At 38.3% G+C, this 17542-nt stretch overlaps 1 protein-coding gene across 1 annotated transcript; it reads right to left on the reverse strand.

Moving 5' to 3' along the window:
- Positions 1 to 217: 217 nt before the first annotated feature.
- Positions 218 to 15996, reverse strand: LOC144527421 (uncharacterized). The gene is made up of 4 exons (XM_078265458.1): positions 15839 to 15996; positions 9256 to 10159; positions 6755 to 6925; positions 218 to 3980 (listed from the first exon to the last, which is right to left on the reverse strand). The coding sequence occupies exons 2-4, from the start codon at positions 10136 to 10138 to the stop codon at positions 3865 to 3867; spliced, it is 1170 nt and encodes a 389-aa protein (XP_078121584.1). The 5' UTR covers positions 10139 to 10159; positions 15839 to 15996; the 3' UTR covers positions 218 to 3864.
- Positions 15997 to 17542: the final 1546 nt, after the last annotated feature.

Below are 17542 nucleotides of genomic sequence, written 5' to 3' on the forward strand. Positions count from 1 at the left end.
TATGTCGAAAAAAAGTCAAAAAAGGGAGGAAAAAAAAAGTCATAGTGTGGCCGGTTAGCTCAGTTGGTAGAGCAAGTGCACATATATAGAGCTTTTTTTTCCTTGACATAGGACGTCCAGGGTTCGAGGCGACTTCTGACGGTCCCTGCATATCTTCCCCCTTTTTCTCCCCTTTCATATCTGAGCTGTCCTATCCATTAAAGGTGGAGATGCCCACTTTTTAAGTAATATTATAGTATGGCAAAAATGTGATAAAAAAGTCATAGTATAGTACGTTGAAAAAGGTTTTAAAAAAGTCATAGTATAGTGTGTCGAAAAAGTTATAAATAGGTCATAGTATAGTATGTTGAAAATAATCCCATACTATGACTTTTTTTTTATCACTTTTTTCGACATAATATACTGTGACTCTTTTTGACATACTATACTATGAGTTTTTTATCACTTTTTTCGACATATACTATGACTTTTTTTCAAGATACTATACTATGACTTCTTTATCACTATTTTTGACATACTATAATATGACTTTTTTATCACTTTTTTATACTATGACATTTTATCACTTTTTTCGACATACTATACTACGACTTTTTATCACTTTTTTCGACATACTATACTATGACTATTTTTGACATCCAAACTATGACTTTTTTTGATATACCATACTATGACTTTTTATAACTTTTTTCAACATACTATTTTATGCCTTTTTTATAACTTTTTTTCGACAAACTATACCATGACTTTTTAATCACTTTTTTTCGACATACTAGACTGATTATTTTTTATAGCATACTATGACTTTTTTATAACTTTTTTTGACATACTATACTATGACTTTTTTATCACTTTTTTCGCCATATTAAAATATGACTTTTTTCAACATGCTATAATATGACTTTTTAATCACTTTTTTCGACATACTATACTATGACTATTTTTGACATACTGTACTAGGACTTTTCATCACTTTTTCCGCCATACTATAGTATAACTTTTTTTTTGCATACTATACTATGACTTTTTTATAACTTTTTTCAACAAACTATACCATGACTTTTTAATCACTTTTTTTCGACATACTAGACTGATTATTTTTTATAGTATACTAAGACTTTTTTATCACTTTTTTTGACATACTATACTATGACTATTTTTGACATACTGTACTAGGACTTTTTCATCACTTTTTTTGCCATACTATAGTATAACCTTTTTTTTGCATACTATACTATGACTTTTTTTTATCACTTTTTTATACTATGACTTTCTATCACTTGTTTCGACATACTATACTATGACTTTTTTTTTCTCGAGATACTAGATTATGACTTTTTGTATCACTTTTTCCAAAATACTATAATATGTATATGATATTCTAGTTGCCTTTTAGCCTGCTACAATGATAATGTTTAGTAAATATTTGTCTATGATGTCCAGGTCCTTAGATATGTTTCCTAAGTAGAAGAAGAGAGATAAGTGAACTCAAGACTCTTCATCCTGGGGAACACTAATGTAGGAAGTGCTAACATGGCAGACAAACTAATAAATTCAAACTGTTTTTCTTGCTTTACATACTGATACATTACATGGGCAGTGTTTAGCTGCTAGTTGTGTTTAAATCCTTTCCTGTGTTTTTGACTTGTTGAAGGAAGAATCCACCCTAAAACACTTTCTGGCCTACATTGGCCAAGCATAGACAATACAACATGTTATTGATGTATTCACAGTCCAACTTTGTACAGTGGTTTGTACTTTAGTAATTCCCCCAGAGAGTCTCTAAACCTCCATTAACGCAAAGGCCCCATATTCATTAAACATCCCAGGATTTCGGCATAATATTTTATTGTTGTAGAGGTCTGATAAAGATATAAGAGTTATTACAGGCTTATAGGTTCAACTCATTTCAAGCGAGTTAGCTTGAAGAAAATGGATTTGAATTTAGCCAATAATACATTTGACATAGCCTTAATTTAGATAGCAATCGATTAATTTCATTCAAATTAATTTGGCTCTGCTGGAAGTATGAATTAACCTGTCTATACCCCCCAATGAGATATGCACATTTCTTAGCAAGGGCTCTGCGTCAGTTAATTGATTACAGCACCCTGCCAAACAATCACATCCTAAATTGTTGTGCTTAATTAAAACAGAGCAGGTTTTTATTGATGTATGAAAGAAAACCCTAGCTTGTCCAAATATGTTCTTTATACTAAAGGGTGTGTGCATATTTTTGTGTGTTTAATGAATAAAAGAACCATTTCAGTCAGAATATCTTCGAAGGAAATACAAACTCACGTGAGAGCGTTTAATATGATATGACAAAATGAAGAAAAACTTATTTGGGGTTTGGTTTTTTATTAAGGCATCATCATCAAATTCCATTACATTCTACAAGCAGTGGTAACCCATGTAGAAGTCTTCCATTATCCATCTGTCCTGCATTGTTTCTGCAGTAATCAGTGATTCTTTAACACTCCTCTCTCAGTCAGACAAAATGCTTCTTGGCTGATTTGATGTATGAAATTAGAGCGAAGAAGGAAGTAGACCTGCCGTCTGCTGTTTAGGTCGAGATGATATTGATCAAGTGTGGGCTTCGCTCAGCTAATGACGACTGAAAGGATCGAGGAAGCTGAAAGATGTATTTTCTTTACATATACAGTTATAAAAGTGAGTTATATAACAAAGTACATTAAGAAAGGTTACATAAAAATAAACAATTATGAATTTGATTTTACTGTACAAAGGCTTTAGATACACAAAAAGAGGAGAGAGCGTAGTTAATCCCTGCTTATTCTTTCTTGCCCAACAATGTATCAGTCAAAAAAACGACGTTTCTTGCTGAAGGTTGTCACTCAAAGTTGAAGCAAACTTAGAAAAAGAATAACAATGAAAAAATAAAGTTTCCAAACATCAGGTACGTTCTAATTTTGCTCTAAGTATGTGGCAGGTAAGCATTATGTAACTCTCCAGGGTGCACACTGTCGCTATGAGAAACTCAAATCTCTGTTTGGACACCTGGAGGTCAGAAGATTTAAGCAGTATATTATGATGATATAGTTGTTGCTACAGCGTAAGACCAAATACACGACTCCCTTCCTGAATATCAAAATCTTAACAACCAAAAACCATAACAAAACAGCACCCAGCCTCTCTCCACATCCCTCGCTGGTGTCGAAAAGCAAATTCAAGTCTTCGGTTTGTCGGTTCAATTGTCAGACTCTGGCTGTGACTGCCAGTTGTGGAATACCTGCAAGCGCAGTTTAAATGTATCTTTTTATTGCCTTCCCTCTGCCATAACAGCAGGTGATTGTTGATATGGATAATGTTATTGTTTACCATGGTTTCTGAAATTTGTTACAAACGCCTCATTGGGCCAGCTGTGTCATCTGTTGTTTAGGCAGCAGAACAACAGCACTTTTTGTTCTACAAATGTTTTTTGCATCAGCAGGAGCCACATTCTGGTGTCTTCTCTTTAGCTGTAGGAGTGTGCTCCTATTCATACTGATTCAAAATTAAAACAAAAGTTATAAACAAATATAAATTTTTTAGATCATTCATTGACTGCAAAGCATATTCTTCATTAGGAAAGATTTGATTTGATACCCTTTGGCAACATAAATAAATGTCTGACAGTAGTTAATTTTGGCTGTTACGGTGTAGTTCAGATAAGTTGCCTTCAGTGAGCCCTCTATTTAAATTTAATAAATGTACTCAACACAATGCAACATCTCACAAACGCCTTTCCATCAACAAATGTCTTATTTACAAAACTCAGCGCTATAGGCTGTTTATCAGATGCCAATTTGGCCGACTTTCTTTCAAAGGAGTTCATGAATTTGGTCTTGAGTCTTTTCAGTTTCAGCGGCGTCCTGGAAAGTTGGTCATTTGGATGTTGTCCCCTTGGAGTCCTGGGTTGTAATAGGCCAAACCACCAAAGTTCAAGTCCAAAGGTTCGTTGTTGTCTAATCTGATAACTAGAAATCAGACAGGTTAACATGAAACATTTTTGTCATTGAAATCATTGTTTCTAAAGCTTCATTATGTTGAAAGAAAACCCTGAGAGCCAAAGAGCAAGGGTTCCCTGCTGAGACTTGATTTTTGAACAAACATTCAAACAAATCAATCGTACAAAGCTCTATTCCTGAATAAACCATCATCATTCCTGTCGTTGTTGTTTTCTGCACCTACAAGTACTGAATGCAACAGGTTCACACCCAATATATAGAGCTTTTAGAAAGTCATTTGGGGAAATGTAGGAAATCGATAGCAGAGGATAGCGTAAACAAGGCAGATTAAAGGTAAGTAGGTACACCGAAGAAGTGAGTTCTCTTAACTACCAAATAACAACTGCAACACGGAGATAGGGTCGCTCAATTTCCTGAGAGGACAAAATAATAAATCCCAACATATTTTTTGACAGGTTGATTGAAGCGTGACTTCGTTAGAATGAAGCATAGGTTGATATCACTGTAAATAACACGGCTAAGGTGTGAGCGTGGTCAAATGGACCCCTTTCTCTCATTTATTTTCCCATTAAAGTATTTTTTGTGGAGGGTTTTTTTCTTATCCAAGCTTGGGATCTAAGAATGGAAGGTGCTGTGTGCAACTTATTCTCATCAACTGGTCCGTATGATATTATAAGAAAACATATGACCAACAATTTGTATGATACCTTAAGAAATTCCAGTGACCGGTCAACAGATTCTCACTCCCATCTCGTAAAATACGGACGCTTGGTCAGGTGCCTTTGTCATTGTTATTGACGCTAAAAGTCTCCTTTAGCGTCATATAACGTGCTTTAACTAAACGTGCTTGGTCGGGACTATTGGCGTCCCTTTTGACGCAGTTATGTTAAGGAAAAGGTCGTGGGTGGGCTTACGTTTCCGTGACACGTGGGAATAACGGGACGGTTAAAGAAGAAAGCACCTATAGGAAACGTGCCGGGTGGGACACAAACCCCGGTCTCCTGGGTGAAAGTCCTGTGTTTGACCCATGCGCCACCCCAACCAACCTCCCTATGTGGAATTTCGCCCTTACATACTACTCGCTAAACCCCGTGTAGCTGCTGCTCACCCCGGTACGTTATACAAACACGCTGAAGGGCACTTTTTTCATCGCTTCAGACGCTGACAGCCCATGTCCAAACATCCGTTTTCGGACGAGTTCGGAGTGAGAACAGGTTGGACCGGTCACCGTTAGGCCTATGTGACAGTTAAGTTTAGCCATGAAAACGGTTAAGATTAGAAAAAAGTGGACGGACCTTCACCACTTTTCTTTCCACTTCAAAAACAAACAAACTCTCTCTCTCTCTTTTCTCTCTAGCTGTTCCACTCAGCACTCTTACTAGAGGCCTCGAGAACTTTAGTTAGGTTGACTGTAACTGTAGCGTTTTTCTGTTGCATGTGTTTTAGAGGTTTGTGTGTTTTTACTTTGCGTCGTTTCTGTATTCGCAGCACGTTTCTCCTAATTGAAGTGTTTTGGGCCATTGTAGCACGTTTGCCCTGGCCAGCCACCGTACTTTGAGGATCAAGCCTCTAACAGTTTAGCCAACAGGAGCTGACACAAAATAAAAAATATATTAAAAGAACTTGCTGGTTACAGCAGCTTACAGGTCAAGGACAGCGGTATTGATTAATAATGTCTACATGAATAAATAATTACGCATACGATTCAAAGTGGCAGGCTCTCTAAGCCTTTTATCGTTACTTTTTTAAGCATCTTCTCATGTTTCCATCATACTGGTGCACTTCATAGTAGTTACTGTAATTTTTTAGATTAGCGATGTGTCCCTCTACATTGTTAAAGTTGTATTGTATAAAATCTTTGTACCGCAACAGAGCCTTTCCTCCATTTTGTTTTGGAAGATTGCTTTTGAATCATGAGGGAAAAAAGTATTTCAAGGCTCAATTCACATTGAAGGGCATCCTGCTGCTCCTCCAGTGTTTGAGAAGGTATGCATGGAAAGGCTCCTAAGGACCTACCACTTAGGTTGTAATCTAACTCATCTAAAATATGTAGGTAAGTATCTATCCTGCAAACTGACTTGAATGCTGTAGCAGGAAATAAAACATGCAGTTTCATTTCAGTTGGACCTCAACAGAAAGGTTAAGAACGAGGGCGTGCAGGGGGAACTGTGACAAGAAAATGCTGTCTTCTTCTTCATGGCAAGAATTAGCCAAATTGCAAACTGTCATAGTACATGATCCCATTTTGCATGCTAAGCTTAACTTAGAGTGTGTTCGTGTGACCAAGAAAGAGAGGTGCGGAGGAACCAAGGGCTAAAAGGAAAAGTTTGAAATTTTGGGAAATACTTTGCTTTTCTTGCTGAGAGTTAGATGAGAATATCAGTACAACTCATGCCTGTATGTTGAATATGAAACTACAGCCAGCAGTTATATCTTATGTATATCTATACGTTATATCTTGTTTCTTCAATCCATTAAAAATTAAGTGTAGACAATAAAAACTGCTGTTTTTCAGGGGTTCATGTATCACACTATTTCCCAAAAATGTTAAACCAGTGTATAATGTAAACATGTTTTAGCATTATATTTAGAGTTTGCACTCTGCTGCCCACCTACTGTAGCAGAGGGTTTTTTTTAATACTAGAAAATGTCAGGTCAAGTTGGCAACCCTAATTAAATCCTGATCAAGCAATCACAGATAACAGTGTTACATCTGTCCTAGTGTGGAATTTTCCTTTAAAATGATAACAAGGTTGGCTGTATTAGGCGGTGTCGGGACATACCTGGGGCTGAAGGATACTCCTCAACCAGTTTAGTGTGAGAGAAACCCTTCTGCTGTTTCTTCTTCAGGATGATGTAGGCAACCAGTCCCACAATGGCCACAGCCACCGCGGTTCCCAGAACAGCTCCCCACGCTTCGTTTCTTTTACTCTTGTTGGTCTCCGTTGCCAAACCTTCATTGGAGGAATGAGGGGTCGAGGGGGTGGGAGACAGTAATAAATATGTCAACAACTAAATGATTTATATCAACTGCTGTCTTTGAGGGATATTGTCAGATAATTATAGCTGAAATTTGTTTTTGCAATTGTGTTTCCAGTGGCAGTACGCTGCATAGATACACATCCCAATTAGTCAGCTGTTGTCAAATTTACGCTGCGATAATTAATGCAATTAACAAGGCAAAATCATGATCATTTCTTGAATACATTTGAATATTTAAAGACGGCAGGCTGTGCTCATTATCTAAATAAGGTGAAATGTGACTGAACATTACTTAAGCTCCCATTATAATATCACTTTTGAATTTGAATGACACAACTGATTCAACTTCTGATTCAAGATCACTTACACTTGTTTACATGTAAATATAGCAGTAAGCTAATCATCTGCAGCGATTCACATCTTTGCTCTCACATTATGACAGCTGTACAGGTGTGAGAAAAAAAAGTATGACATGATGAAGTAGACATGTAATTGTTGACGTTAAGAACATTTTCTACTTTTCCCAGTTTGTGTTCACGGCAACAGCAGTGGAAAAAACACAGTTTCTGAAAGTGACAGAATTGTTTTCAATATCCTTTGACATAGAAATACTACAGTTGTATTTTGTCAGGACTCACACATAAATAATTCAGTGGCTCCGTTTATCTACAAATGACTTAATGTACCCACTTGCTGGGATCAATTTACCCCTAACCTGGGGCAAGTTGAACCAAAAGATAAATTTTTTCAGGCAGTGTTTAATTTTAGCCGCAATCCCCCTTCATTTGAAAGTAGACAAAATAAGATATGAGTGGAAGTATATATTTATATACTGTGTGTACTGATATATATCTTACTCCACTCTCTTCTGAATGTCGGCTCACCAATATAGTTGAGGTTACTGTAAGTCAAGTTTTTTTTATATTTTTTCACCTCTTTTAACCGTCGGCTGGATTGCCATGAATGTTGGTACAGACATGTATGTTCCTCTCAGCATGAATTGTAATAATGTTGGTGAGTCCCTGACTTTTCATGTAGCGGTTCAGGTCAAAACTTGAATTAGACCAACTACTACTGTACTTTGGTTTATGTCCAAATACCTGCAAAGCTAATGACATTCCCATCACGCATCACTGTGTTTGGTGCTAATATGCATATATTAGCATGCTAACACATTACTGTAAACTAAGACGGTAATGACTAGCAGGCTGATGTTAGCATTCACCTTATAGCATCGCTGTGCCTCACAGAGCTGCTAGCATGGCCCTAGACTCTTGTATTTTGATGAAACAATTTAAGAGTCATAAAGTGCCTCGGTCAAGCAGCTGGAGTAGGTGGATATATTTTGTTTATTGATGACAGTGACAGCAAAGTTCCCTCTGCTCATATTTATAGACTATGTTTATCTGTACTCAACCGTCTGTGTTTTTATATAGTTTGTGTGCACACGCTGTGCCTGTCATGGTAACTATGGAGAATTTTTTAGTTTTCCCACTGTTTATTGCCCTCATCTGTTAGTGTTATGTCCTGCTGTCACATCTGTCCGTGTTATCCAAGTTTTATTTTAATCCCAACCTCACGCCAGCTCTCTAAAAGCCCCTTTTTTCTTCGTCTTGCCATGGTGTACATGGTAGTGAGCTGCATATATTATGCAGGAAAAGTTATTTTTCGAGTACATCGATAGATATATAGATGACCTTTGCACTGCAATATGACAAACAGCCTTTTCCAGTCCTACAGTATCTCCTTGATCTTGTGGTTGACACCAAAGACTAGTCTCACGCCCCTGCACAGAGGCAGCAAAAGTATCTTTGACCTCAGTCTCTGGCCGCCTCTTTCAGATTCTTTTGCCACTAAAACAGGGGTTCATTGTCCTGCTAAAAAGGTGGTTGTAATAGACCCCTTCACTCACTCGCCACATCGATAGCACCTGAAACCCAATCTAACCTTTTCCTTTGAAAGAAGGGCAGTATGTCTTCTGCCAGTGGGAAAATAGATGCAGGTAAATGTGGGTCAGGGAAAGGGTGGACAAAAGCAACATTAATATATGCTCTTGAGCAATGATACAGTTACTTTAAGTCACTTAAGGTGATCTCTGTAAAGGGTGTTGTGCCTGTTTGGTTGCTTTCTTGCTCAAACCTTAACACACATTAGTCAGGAGGGCTTAGAATTTCATACACATGCTTTTTTTTTCTTCTGGTATCTGTCTATAAAGTGATGTCATGCTGCTAGGAAGACACACAAAGCAGTTTGGACACAGAAATGTACACCAGATACTGTGACACCTGAAAGGCAGCAGTACCTCTTTCTGCGCTGCCCCTTAAGGCTGCATCTCTGTCTGTATTGTTGGCCTTCTCAGGTGTGATTGGAGCAGCGGGAGTTGTAGTCGCAGGGCTCATTTCTGTGGTGTCGGATGGGAACACCGTTGTAGATGAAGACGTGGTGGTAAATGTGGTGGAGGTCTTCTTTATCTCTGGCTTCATCGTGGTTGTTATAGGTGTTGTGTTGGTAGATCCGGTAGCATTAGTTAACCCTGTATCTGTGTCGGGTTTCGTTGTGGATTCTTGAGTAACATTTCTCTCTGGAGGCAAGGTGGTTGTCTGCAAATCGGTGCGATTGGAGTTATCTGAAAAGCTGGTGGCGTTTGGTGCGCTAAGATGAGTTGTGGAGTTTTGAGGGGTCATGGTCGAGTCATTAAATTCTTCCTCAGCTCCTGTAATGTTGAGCTGACTTGAGTTTGTGAGACTGGTTTGTGAAGTGGTATTAGCTGGAGAAATGGTGGCGTCTGGCAAATTAGGTTGATCAGTTGTAACATTTCTGGGACTTGTGAGATCCTCCATGGTATTGACAGCAGTCAGATTATCAGATGTTTCATTTGCACCCTTATCTTGGCCGGCCACATTTTCCTCGCCTTCACCATTTACTGTCATGGAGTCAGATGCTATCCCACTGCTGAATTCATTACTTGACTCCATAGCATTTGCATCAGGTGCCTGATCAAACTCTGTCTCCTCTTCAGTAACTGCAGCGTTTTGGTTTCCAGTTGTATTTTTGAGTAAGCCAACACGGAGCCAGCTTTTATCAATTGTCCGCCCCGGAGAGTCGGTTGAATCTTGGAGCGATGCCAGGTGAAAGGCCTGGATAAGCAGAAGGAGGCCTGCTGTGATTTTTAAATACAGTTCCATTTCCCTCTTTTTGGTTTTACTCTGAAACAAAAGAGAGAACATTAGACATTATTTCATTTCTTGAAATAAATATAATCCATTGTTGTTTTGAAAGTGCCTAAGGTTCAGATTGAACATTGTGATAGTACTTCAGATGTGAGTGCTCACTAATTAATACAGATCATATTGGAAAAGGAATATTATTGTTTTTTCAACTTTCAGTGGAATCTTATGATGGTGATTTTACTACATGATTGTGTTATCATTTTTCAAAATGTTGTTGTCTTAATTCATTTCCAGCAGATTGTCAATAAAAAACAAAAACTTGTTTCATTATTTGAATTTGGATTTTTGTTTTACTCGTGTGTAGAGTTTATTTTGATGTTATGAGTCTGAGTCTGTGTTTGGGTCTCTCCGTGAAATCTAATAGTTCTGTTGTCAGGGAACTGTAGATGTTCAAACATTATACGGACCACTTTTCAGGCATCTTGTCAATAAAGGTTGAGATTAAAAGGTTGATGGTTTTTATCTATTTCAAATTGTTTTGTAAACCGCTGTTTCCGTCAAGGTCTCAATAAGTCATAAAAGTGTTCAAAATCATAGTAAGTTTGAACATCTACAGTTCTAAGGCAACTGAGCAAACTGCATCTGCTAATGAAGACTATGTGATATGGTTGAAAGCTCCCAAACATGTAAGCAAGTGGAACTTGAGTGGATAGTGTTTTGTCAATTTCTAATGTGAGTTTGCATACATCTGCCATTGCAACATTCAAACAGGAAAAATGTTCTCATTATATTGTGTTATTATCATTGTTATATTTATTTCAACCATATCACCCAACTCTACATCACTGTATGTTGAGAATATGCTTTTTTTGAATGATATGTCAAAAGAACTTTAAGTATCAGCACAGAGAAACTATCGCAAAATACACAGATGAAGATTTATTTGATGAGAACAATAAATATGATAATAACTCTGCATTTAACATATGGTGGGCTAATCTATAACCATTCAAAGATGCTTTCACTGTTAGGGTTTGTTTGGCATTCCTCCAAAGCCACGCCCATGGTAACAGTTTCATAATATAAATATATGAATCTCTAATTCTGAGTCCAAATTTAAAGAGATTAGATGCTGGACATAAATGCATCTTTATTTCAAATGAAAACTAAAAGCGACTGAGGAGTCTGTTTACCACTTGTCCAGGATAAACACCCTCAGGAAGCAGCAGTATATATTAAACTTGTGTTTATCACAGCCTTCAAACTCTCCGTGACCAAATAGAAAGACTCAGTGTGCAACAAGACATATCTGGTTGTTCCCATTTTCCAGAGGCACAAAGTCACCTGCTTTAACAGATCAGGTCAGCTGCACTGACACAAGTCATGATGAAAATCCTTGAACCACTAATCCTGTCCCACCTCCCGTCTTTCAGGGAACTGCTCAGTTGATAGAACAGTAAACATGGGCCTTAAGTTCGTGAACATGACATCCCCTTACTGCTACATCTGGAGCTTGTGGTAGAATTTCAACACACACACAGCAAGCAACCACATTGCAACATGGTCTAAACACAATCTCCAATGAGATCTTTATGAAAGGTTAATTTAAACAGGTGCCCTGCGAGCTATGTGTTCTCCCTTTGGCTTCACTTCAATACACAAATGACTGCAGCTCTAGTTATTCCCCATAGGGCACTCTGTCACTCGCTATTTGGATCGGTTGCTTTGTTCTGAGCTGCTTCTTGTCATAAGCATTGCAACAGGCTGTGTATATAGAGCGTAATATCGTGGCCTGCAGCAGCAGAGATTTGAACATGCCAATCTGGGGATTTCACATTTCTGATTTTACCTGTCATAACAGATTTTAATGATTCAACGAGGGTACCACCAAAATTAAAATACATTGTTACCGCAACAGTCGGTGGTGTATATAATGTGAATATAGATTAAATAGATAACATTTTCATTTGTAGTGGCCCCAGTAATAGTTGTTTGTTGTGTACTGAAGTAGCATATCACGTGACACAGCCATTCATCTGCATGTAGCCTACTCTGCCCGTGCTGCTAAACCTGTGCATTAAAACGACTACAACAACAACAACAACCATGTATTGAGGTGGTTGAGGAAGTTAATCAGCTGATTGATGGGCGATAGAGTTAAAAGCCTATACATTTTGATGGGGAAGCACCAACACTCACGTCATCACACTCACTTTGACCAATGGTGGAACTTCATCACTTCGTGACAGAGCAACAGAGCGACAGAGTTTTAAAGTCCCAAGGCTGGTCCCTTAGCCTGGGAAAACCATGATGAACTTGCGGCAAATTTGAGATTTGCTCTGCAAGTCAGTCTGGCCAAGAGCCCATTTAAGCCCATTTCCAATTTTTCCAAATCGTGGCACCAATCACAACCGGTGAGGCGGCCTTTACACGATGACGATAGCGCAGCGACGGCAAGCAGCCTTTTGTTTACATTCAACATGACGGCCAACGAAGCGCAGCAACCCGTTGATGCCGCTGTCGCTGCTACGCCACCCGGATCGTTGGTCTGATTGGTTGAAGGTCTATCCAATTGCGCCCAGAGGCATTTGAGCGACGTCCGTTGGTGACGCCCCTTTGGAAATGGGCTGTGAATGAACCTTCCCCAGACCCACTCTCAGTTACAGCTGAGAAGGGTCTGGTGTCAACCAGGCTACTGGTCCCTGTGATCCAGCCAAACGTTATATACATAGTCTTTTAAATACAAGTTGGGCTTTCTGAAAAGCCACTTTTACTTTCTAAAGATGAAACTTCTGCTCTTAAATAAGTATGAAAAGATGCAATTATATTGACTGCCAATGGCAAATGAGCCAGTAATGTTCCTCTGTGCTCTGTTTCTCAAAAAGCTTGTTTATCGTCTCTTCTGTGGAAAAAACCTGTGGGTTGTTGATGTTGCAGCCTGCTGTGTGAACGCAGGATCAATCAAACGGCTCAATCCACCAAAAGATACAATTACAATTTAGAGTTTATAACACTACAGCAGGGAAAATAATAAACTGGAATAAAGTGACCAGTTCATTTGCAGCTAGAGATCAAACGTTTGTGAACCTGGTTAAAAATTGCTATTTAGCATCTTTGGCGCTCTCAAGTCAATGGTTATTTTTGGACTCACCTGTTGTCACCAGACATAATAGAGTTTAAAGTTCTGTTGGGTACACCACTTATAGTGAGCAGAAGCTAAAGCTTACACTTTGTAGAGACTTAATTCTACATTCAACAATTTAAATTATCAATTGAGTTTCAGATTCCAGTGCTGTGTTTTGTTCTGAATTGATAAAGCGTAATAAATGTGTTACAGTTCTAATTCAGCACTTCATTATCATGTGTATTGCAGAATTAATGTAATAAATAAGGCTATATACATGTTTACAAGTGTAAATGTTACAAATACTAGTACAGTAACCCTTCTATGTGGAGTTAGGAAATGAAGAATTCTGTGCCAATTTATCTGTTACTTTTCAGTGATACACAGTACATCCCCCTCTCTTTCCCCGCATTGTCTGTCTTGACTATAAACTGTCAAAAATAGTCATAAATGAGTTAATAAATAAGGATAAGTTCTTATTAACATGTTTGTTTAACTACAGTAGCACAGCATGTTGAAGTGTGAATCCTATAATGCACTCTGTAAATATGACGAGTTTATATAGTACCAGACAACTAGTATAACAGGCCGCTCAGCAGAGCCAATGGTTTGTCTTAATGTGTACTGTGTAGCCTTCATGGTCAGTGGAGACAAGATTTAAGATCGCGCAAAGATCAAACAATAATTAATGACTCTGATCTTTAATCTCAAAAATGTTGCGGGACCTGTTCTGATTTACATCTGCCAGAGACGAATGTTGACTGCTATTGTCTGTGTGTATGGTGTATATGTTGGCTATTGAATTTCAAGCCAGCAATTCCTGTTTTGTGTAAACTCAACGTGTCACTTCCTATCCATAATCAAAATAGCCTCACCTCTGTCATCACATTGGACATAGCTGTGTGGAACAACTTTCCACCTGTTTTTAGTAATAACAGAAGCAAACTGCCCGACCCGCTGAGAGGCTATTTGGCTGTCAGCATCCCACCAAAGAGTCTCTGCGCCGCTGTGGTTGACGTTTACCTCCAACCTTTCGCACTCAGAGAAGCCGTCATTTGAAAAGAGTTCCCACTCTGCTAGTCTGTCAGAGTCTGTACCAGCTATCACCTCAACAGCTCTCTCAGCTGTAAATGTACAGAGATCCAGTCCCACATAAAAACACAAACACACATGGACTTAAAGTAATAGTCCTGAAGACTTTCATTCAAGTAAATGTCTGTTAAGAACGTATCTATCGCCAAATGAGATAACACAATGGTGATTGAGCCTATGGCCCACTGATGAAAGCCCCTGCATTTGTAGTATTACCAACTGGGCGACATTCCTGGGAAACAAGCACAGTTAGGGACGGGTTCTCCATTAACGGGCAGTGGTTGGTGGAGTTAACGCAACAGACTCCCTCTTCAACTCACTTGTGTGTGTGAAGCGCCATACATATTTTTTCGGTCTCTGTCACACAGGTGACACTGTTTGGATCTCTGGGAAGTGAGATCCAAAAACACACCCGCAATTATCGCTAATCACCATAGGTGCAGCTAAAGAGAAAGAAACAAAGATCTTTGAGATTGTTCCTTTTAAAACAAATACACTGTAAACACGCTGAACTCCTTCAACCCACACACAGACACTAATGACCTGACATTTATGTTTCAAATCACTCAAATCAAACACCTATATCGTCATTTACGTTGTACATTTCCTGCCTCATACAACCTCAGTTTCTGTTTAGACAAAATCCCAAGCAGGAGTTGAAAGTAGCTAAGAACATTTACTGAAATACCGTACAATTTTGAGGTACTTTTACATTATGCTTCTTCATACCTCTACTCCACTAAATTTCAGGTAGAAGTATAATCCTTTTTACATCACTAAGTGTATTTAGCAGCCTTAGTTACTTTTTTTTGGATTATGAATTAACAGATAAAACATATGATCAGTTTAAACAATGATTGTAGATTAAACTACCCCACAGCATACAATATGAAGCAGTTAAAATTAGCTCCACCTCGACCAATGATTAAAAAAATATAATAATATAACACTGACCGAGGCCATTCTGAATAAATAATAGTACTTTTCATACATGTATATATTTACTGAATGCAGTGCTTTAACTTTTAATGTAGTATTCCTTTAGTGAGATTTTTAATAGTTATTTATGTAAATGATCAAAATACTTCTTAAAACCACTTGCACCAAGTTCACAAGTCATTAGGGCTCATACTTTTGAGTTTATATTGTGTAACTGCATTGTATGTTTAGGTTATTTAAGGCCCTACAGTATGTATGTCACTTCCTTTTGTGATGTTTTGGCACCCGGCAACAAACTCTTTTCCCTCTCACATTAAGCACAAAAGCATTTCTGTTTGTGAGACTTTTTTTACCCCTTTCAAAACATAAAGCAGTGTTGAGAAAACTGCCAAGTATGACCAAATTACAATAAACATTTTAGTTTAACTTGAAAATATAACAGCGAATCAAATCTTATTAAACATATTTAGACCAAAAAAAATAAATCATCCATCACATATTTCCTGAGAACCTTAAAGAAGACAAAGACAGAATTAAATCCTTCCTCCATAAATCCTTACCTTATTCTTAAAGGCTCTATCAGATGAGAACAGGTGCACTGGCACCAAACTCTCTTCACTGAGTGGCCAGCATGTGAGAGTGAATCAGCAGTCATCCCGGAGAGACAAGCAGGGAAGGTGGGAGGAGGGTTCAACAGAGTTGCATTCAGGGAACCAACCTGCCCAACCTGCTTCTTCACCTGCCAGCAATAGCAACATGCCCTGAACCGCATCCATCTGCACACTGTGAAAAGGCCACAAAAGACAGGGATGGAAATTAATGAGTAGGCAAGAGAGAGGAAGACCACCCAATTTCATGTTCCCAGCTGAAAAGGTTGATTATATTAATTTTGGGCTGCCAGGTTGCTATGTTGCCAGGTTAGATCTGATAATTCCCCCAGTGGGTGGAGCCTCTGGCCACATGTCCTCTGAGCTCTTTCTGTTTTGTTCTCACCGAGGCACTGGAAACGGCTGCTGTCGTCATGGCAACAGAATGGAGGCTTGCGAGCTCGGGTTTCATCCACGCCTTTGTGCCTTGTCTATATCAGGCTACCGAGTGACGTGGGACTTTGTGAACTCACAGCTACTGTGCGTCAGGTGAGCCGGGATTGTTTTTTTTTGTTTCATTCCTGAGTTAACTGAGTCATGCAGCGGCTGAATTCATCAGAGCAGACGAGCGAGACGGATGAAGTAGCATTCAAAGGCAATGTGCTTTGGTGAGTCAAGAACAAGAAGTGGTTGTACTTGTTTTCTTAATGAATCTGAAAGTTAAAATTCTTTGAAGTGGTTAAGAAATTACTTTAGAAGGGAAAACCAACATACGGTAGATGCAACAAGTCCTCCAAACCATACAATGATATAGGTTGCTGTAATACGACCCACAGGAGCATTTCTTCACAGTAATTACTAATTAACAATGGCTCCATTATATTCAAGTGTCCTAGTAAACCAAAACAGTGTGACAGTGTGAGCCAGCATGCACTACACCAGGACCCTGAAACTGGAAACAAGCCTTCGGCTTTATTTTGTTTTTGTCCTCTGTGATTTTTTTATGTATGTAATGACTGCAGTGCAGTGTTATGTGGGTTTTACTGAAATAATCAAATAAAAACAATCAATCAATCAAAGCCTTGAATCTGTCAATACTTTTAAAAAAATGATTATTAGTTAACTGTTCTCTTTCAATTTTATCTCCCAATATGAATGTCTAAAGCCTGTTTCAAAGCCTTCTTCACATTGTCAGGAATGAAATTCTGGGGAGAAAAGACAATTCAAATCTTTATTTATCTTTTATTAGCCCAACCTTTGTCAAATTCAAACATATTGAATCAAAAAACACTGCAATCAGCTCAATACCCACCATGTATAAATTTTTTTATTTGTATAATGTAAACTTCCACTACTAAATACAACAGTGTGTGTGTGTGTGTGCGTGCGTGCATGCGTGCGTGCGTGCGTGCGTGCGTGCGCGTATGAATAAAAACTGAAAAGCACGTTGGATAAAAGCACTATATAAATGCAGTCCATTTACTAAATATTCATTAAAATATATAAATAAAATAGGAATCATGACCTCAGTGGTAGCTATGACCCTGAATTCAGAACTAGTTTACGTATTGTTACCCACTGATTAAAAACATTCACATTCATGTCCAGACCAAGGTTACATTAGTTTCGAATGAGTTTTTATTACATTTTAGTTTTGACCTTTAAATTTCATTTTAG

Source organism: Sander vitreus, chromosome 1 (assembly GCF_031162955.1).
Source record: "Sander vitreus isolate 19-12246 chromosome 1, sanVit1, whole genome shotgun sequence".
NCBI lineage: Eukaryota > Metazoa > Chordata > Actinopteri > Perciformes > Percidae > Sander > Sander vitreus.

Bases quoted from the DNA above. Each gene is read 5' to 3' on its own strand.
- LOC144527421 (XM_078265458.1), bottom strand. From the start codon at position 10,138: ATGGAACTGTATTTAAAAATCACAGCAGGCCTCCTTCTGCTTATCCAG. The intron at 6,926-9,255 runs GTACTGCTGCCT...CCTCCAATGAAG, and splicing joins AAGGGGCAGCGCAGAAAGAG to GTTTGGCAACGGAGACCAAC. The intron at 3,981-6,754 runs GTATGTCCCGAC...TCTGATTTCTAG, and splicing joins GGAGTATCCTTCAGCCCCAG to TTATCAGATTAGACAACAAC.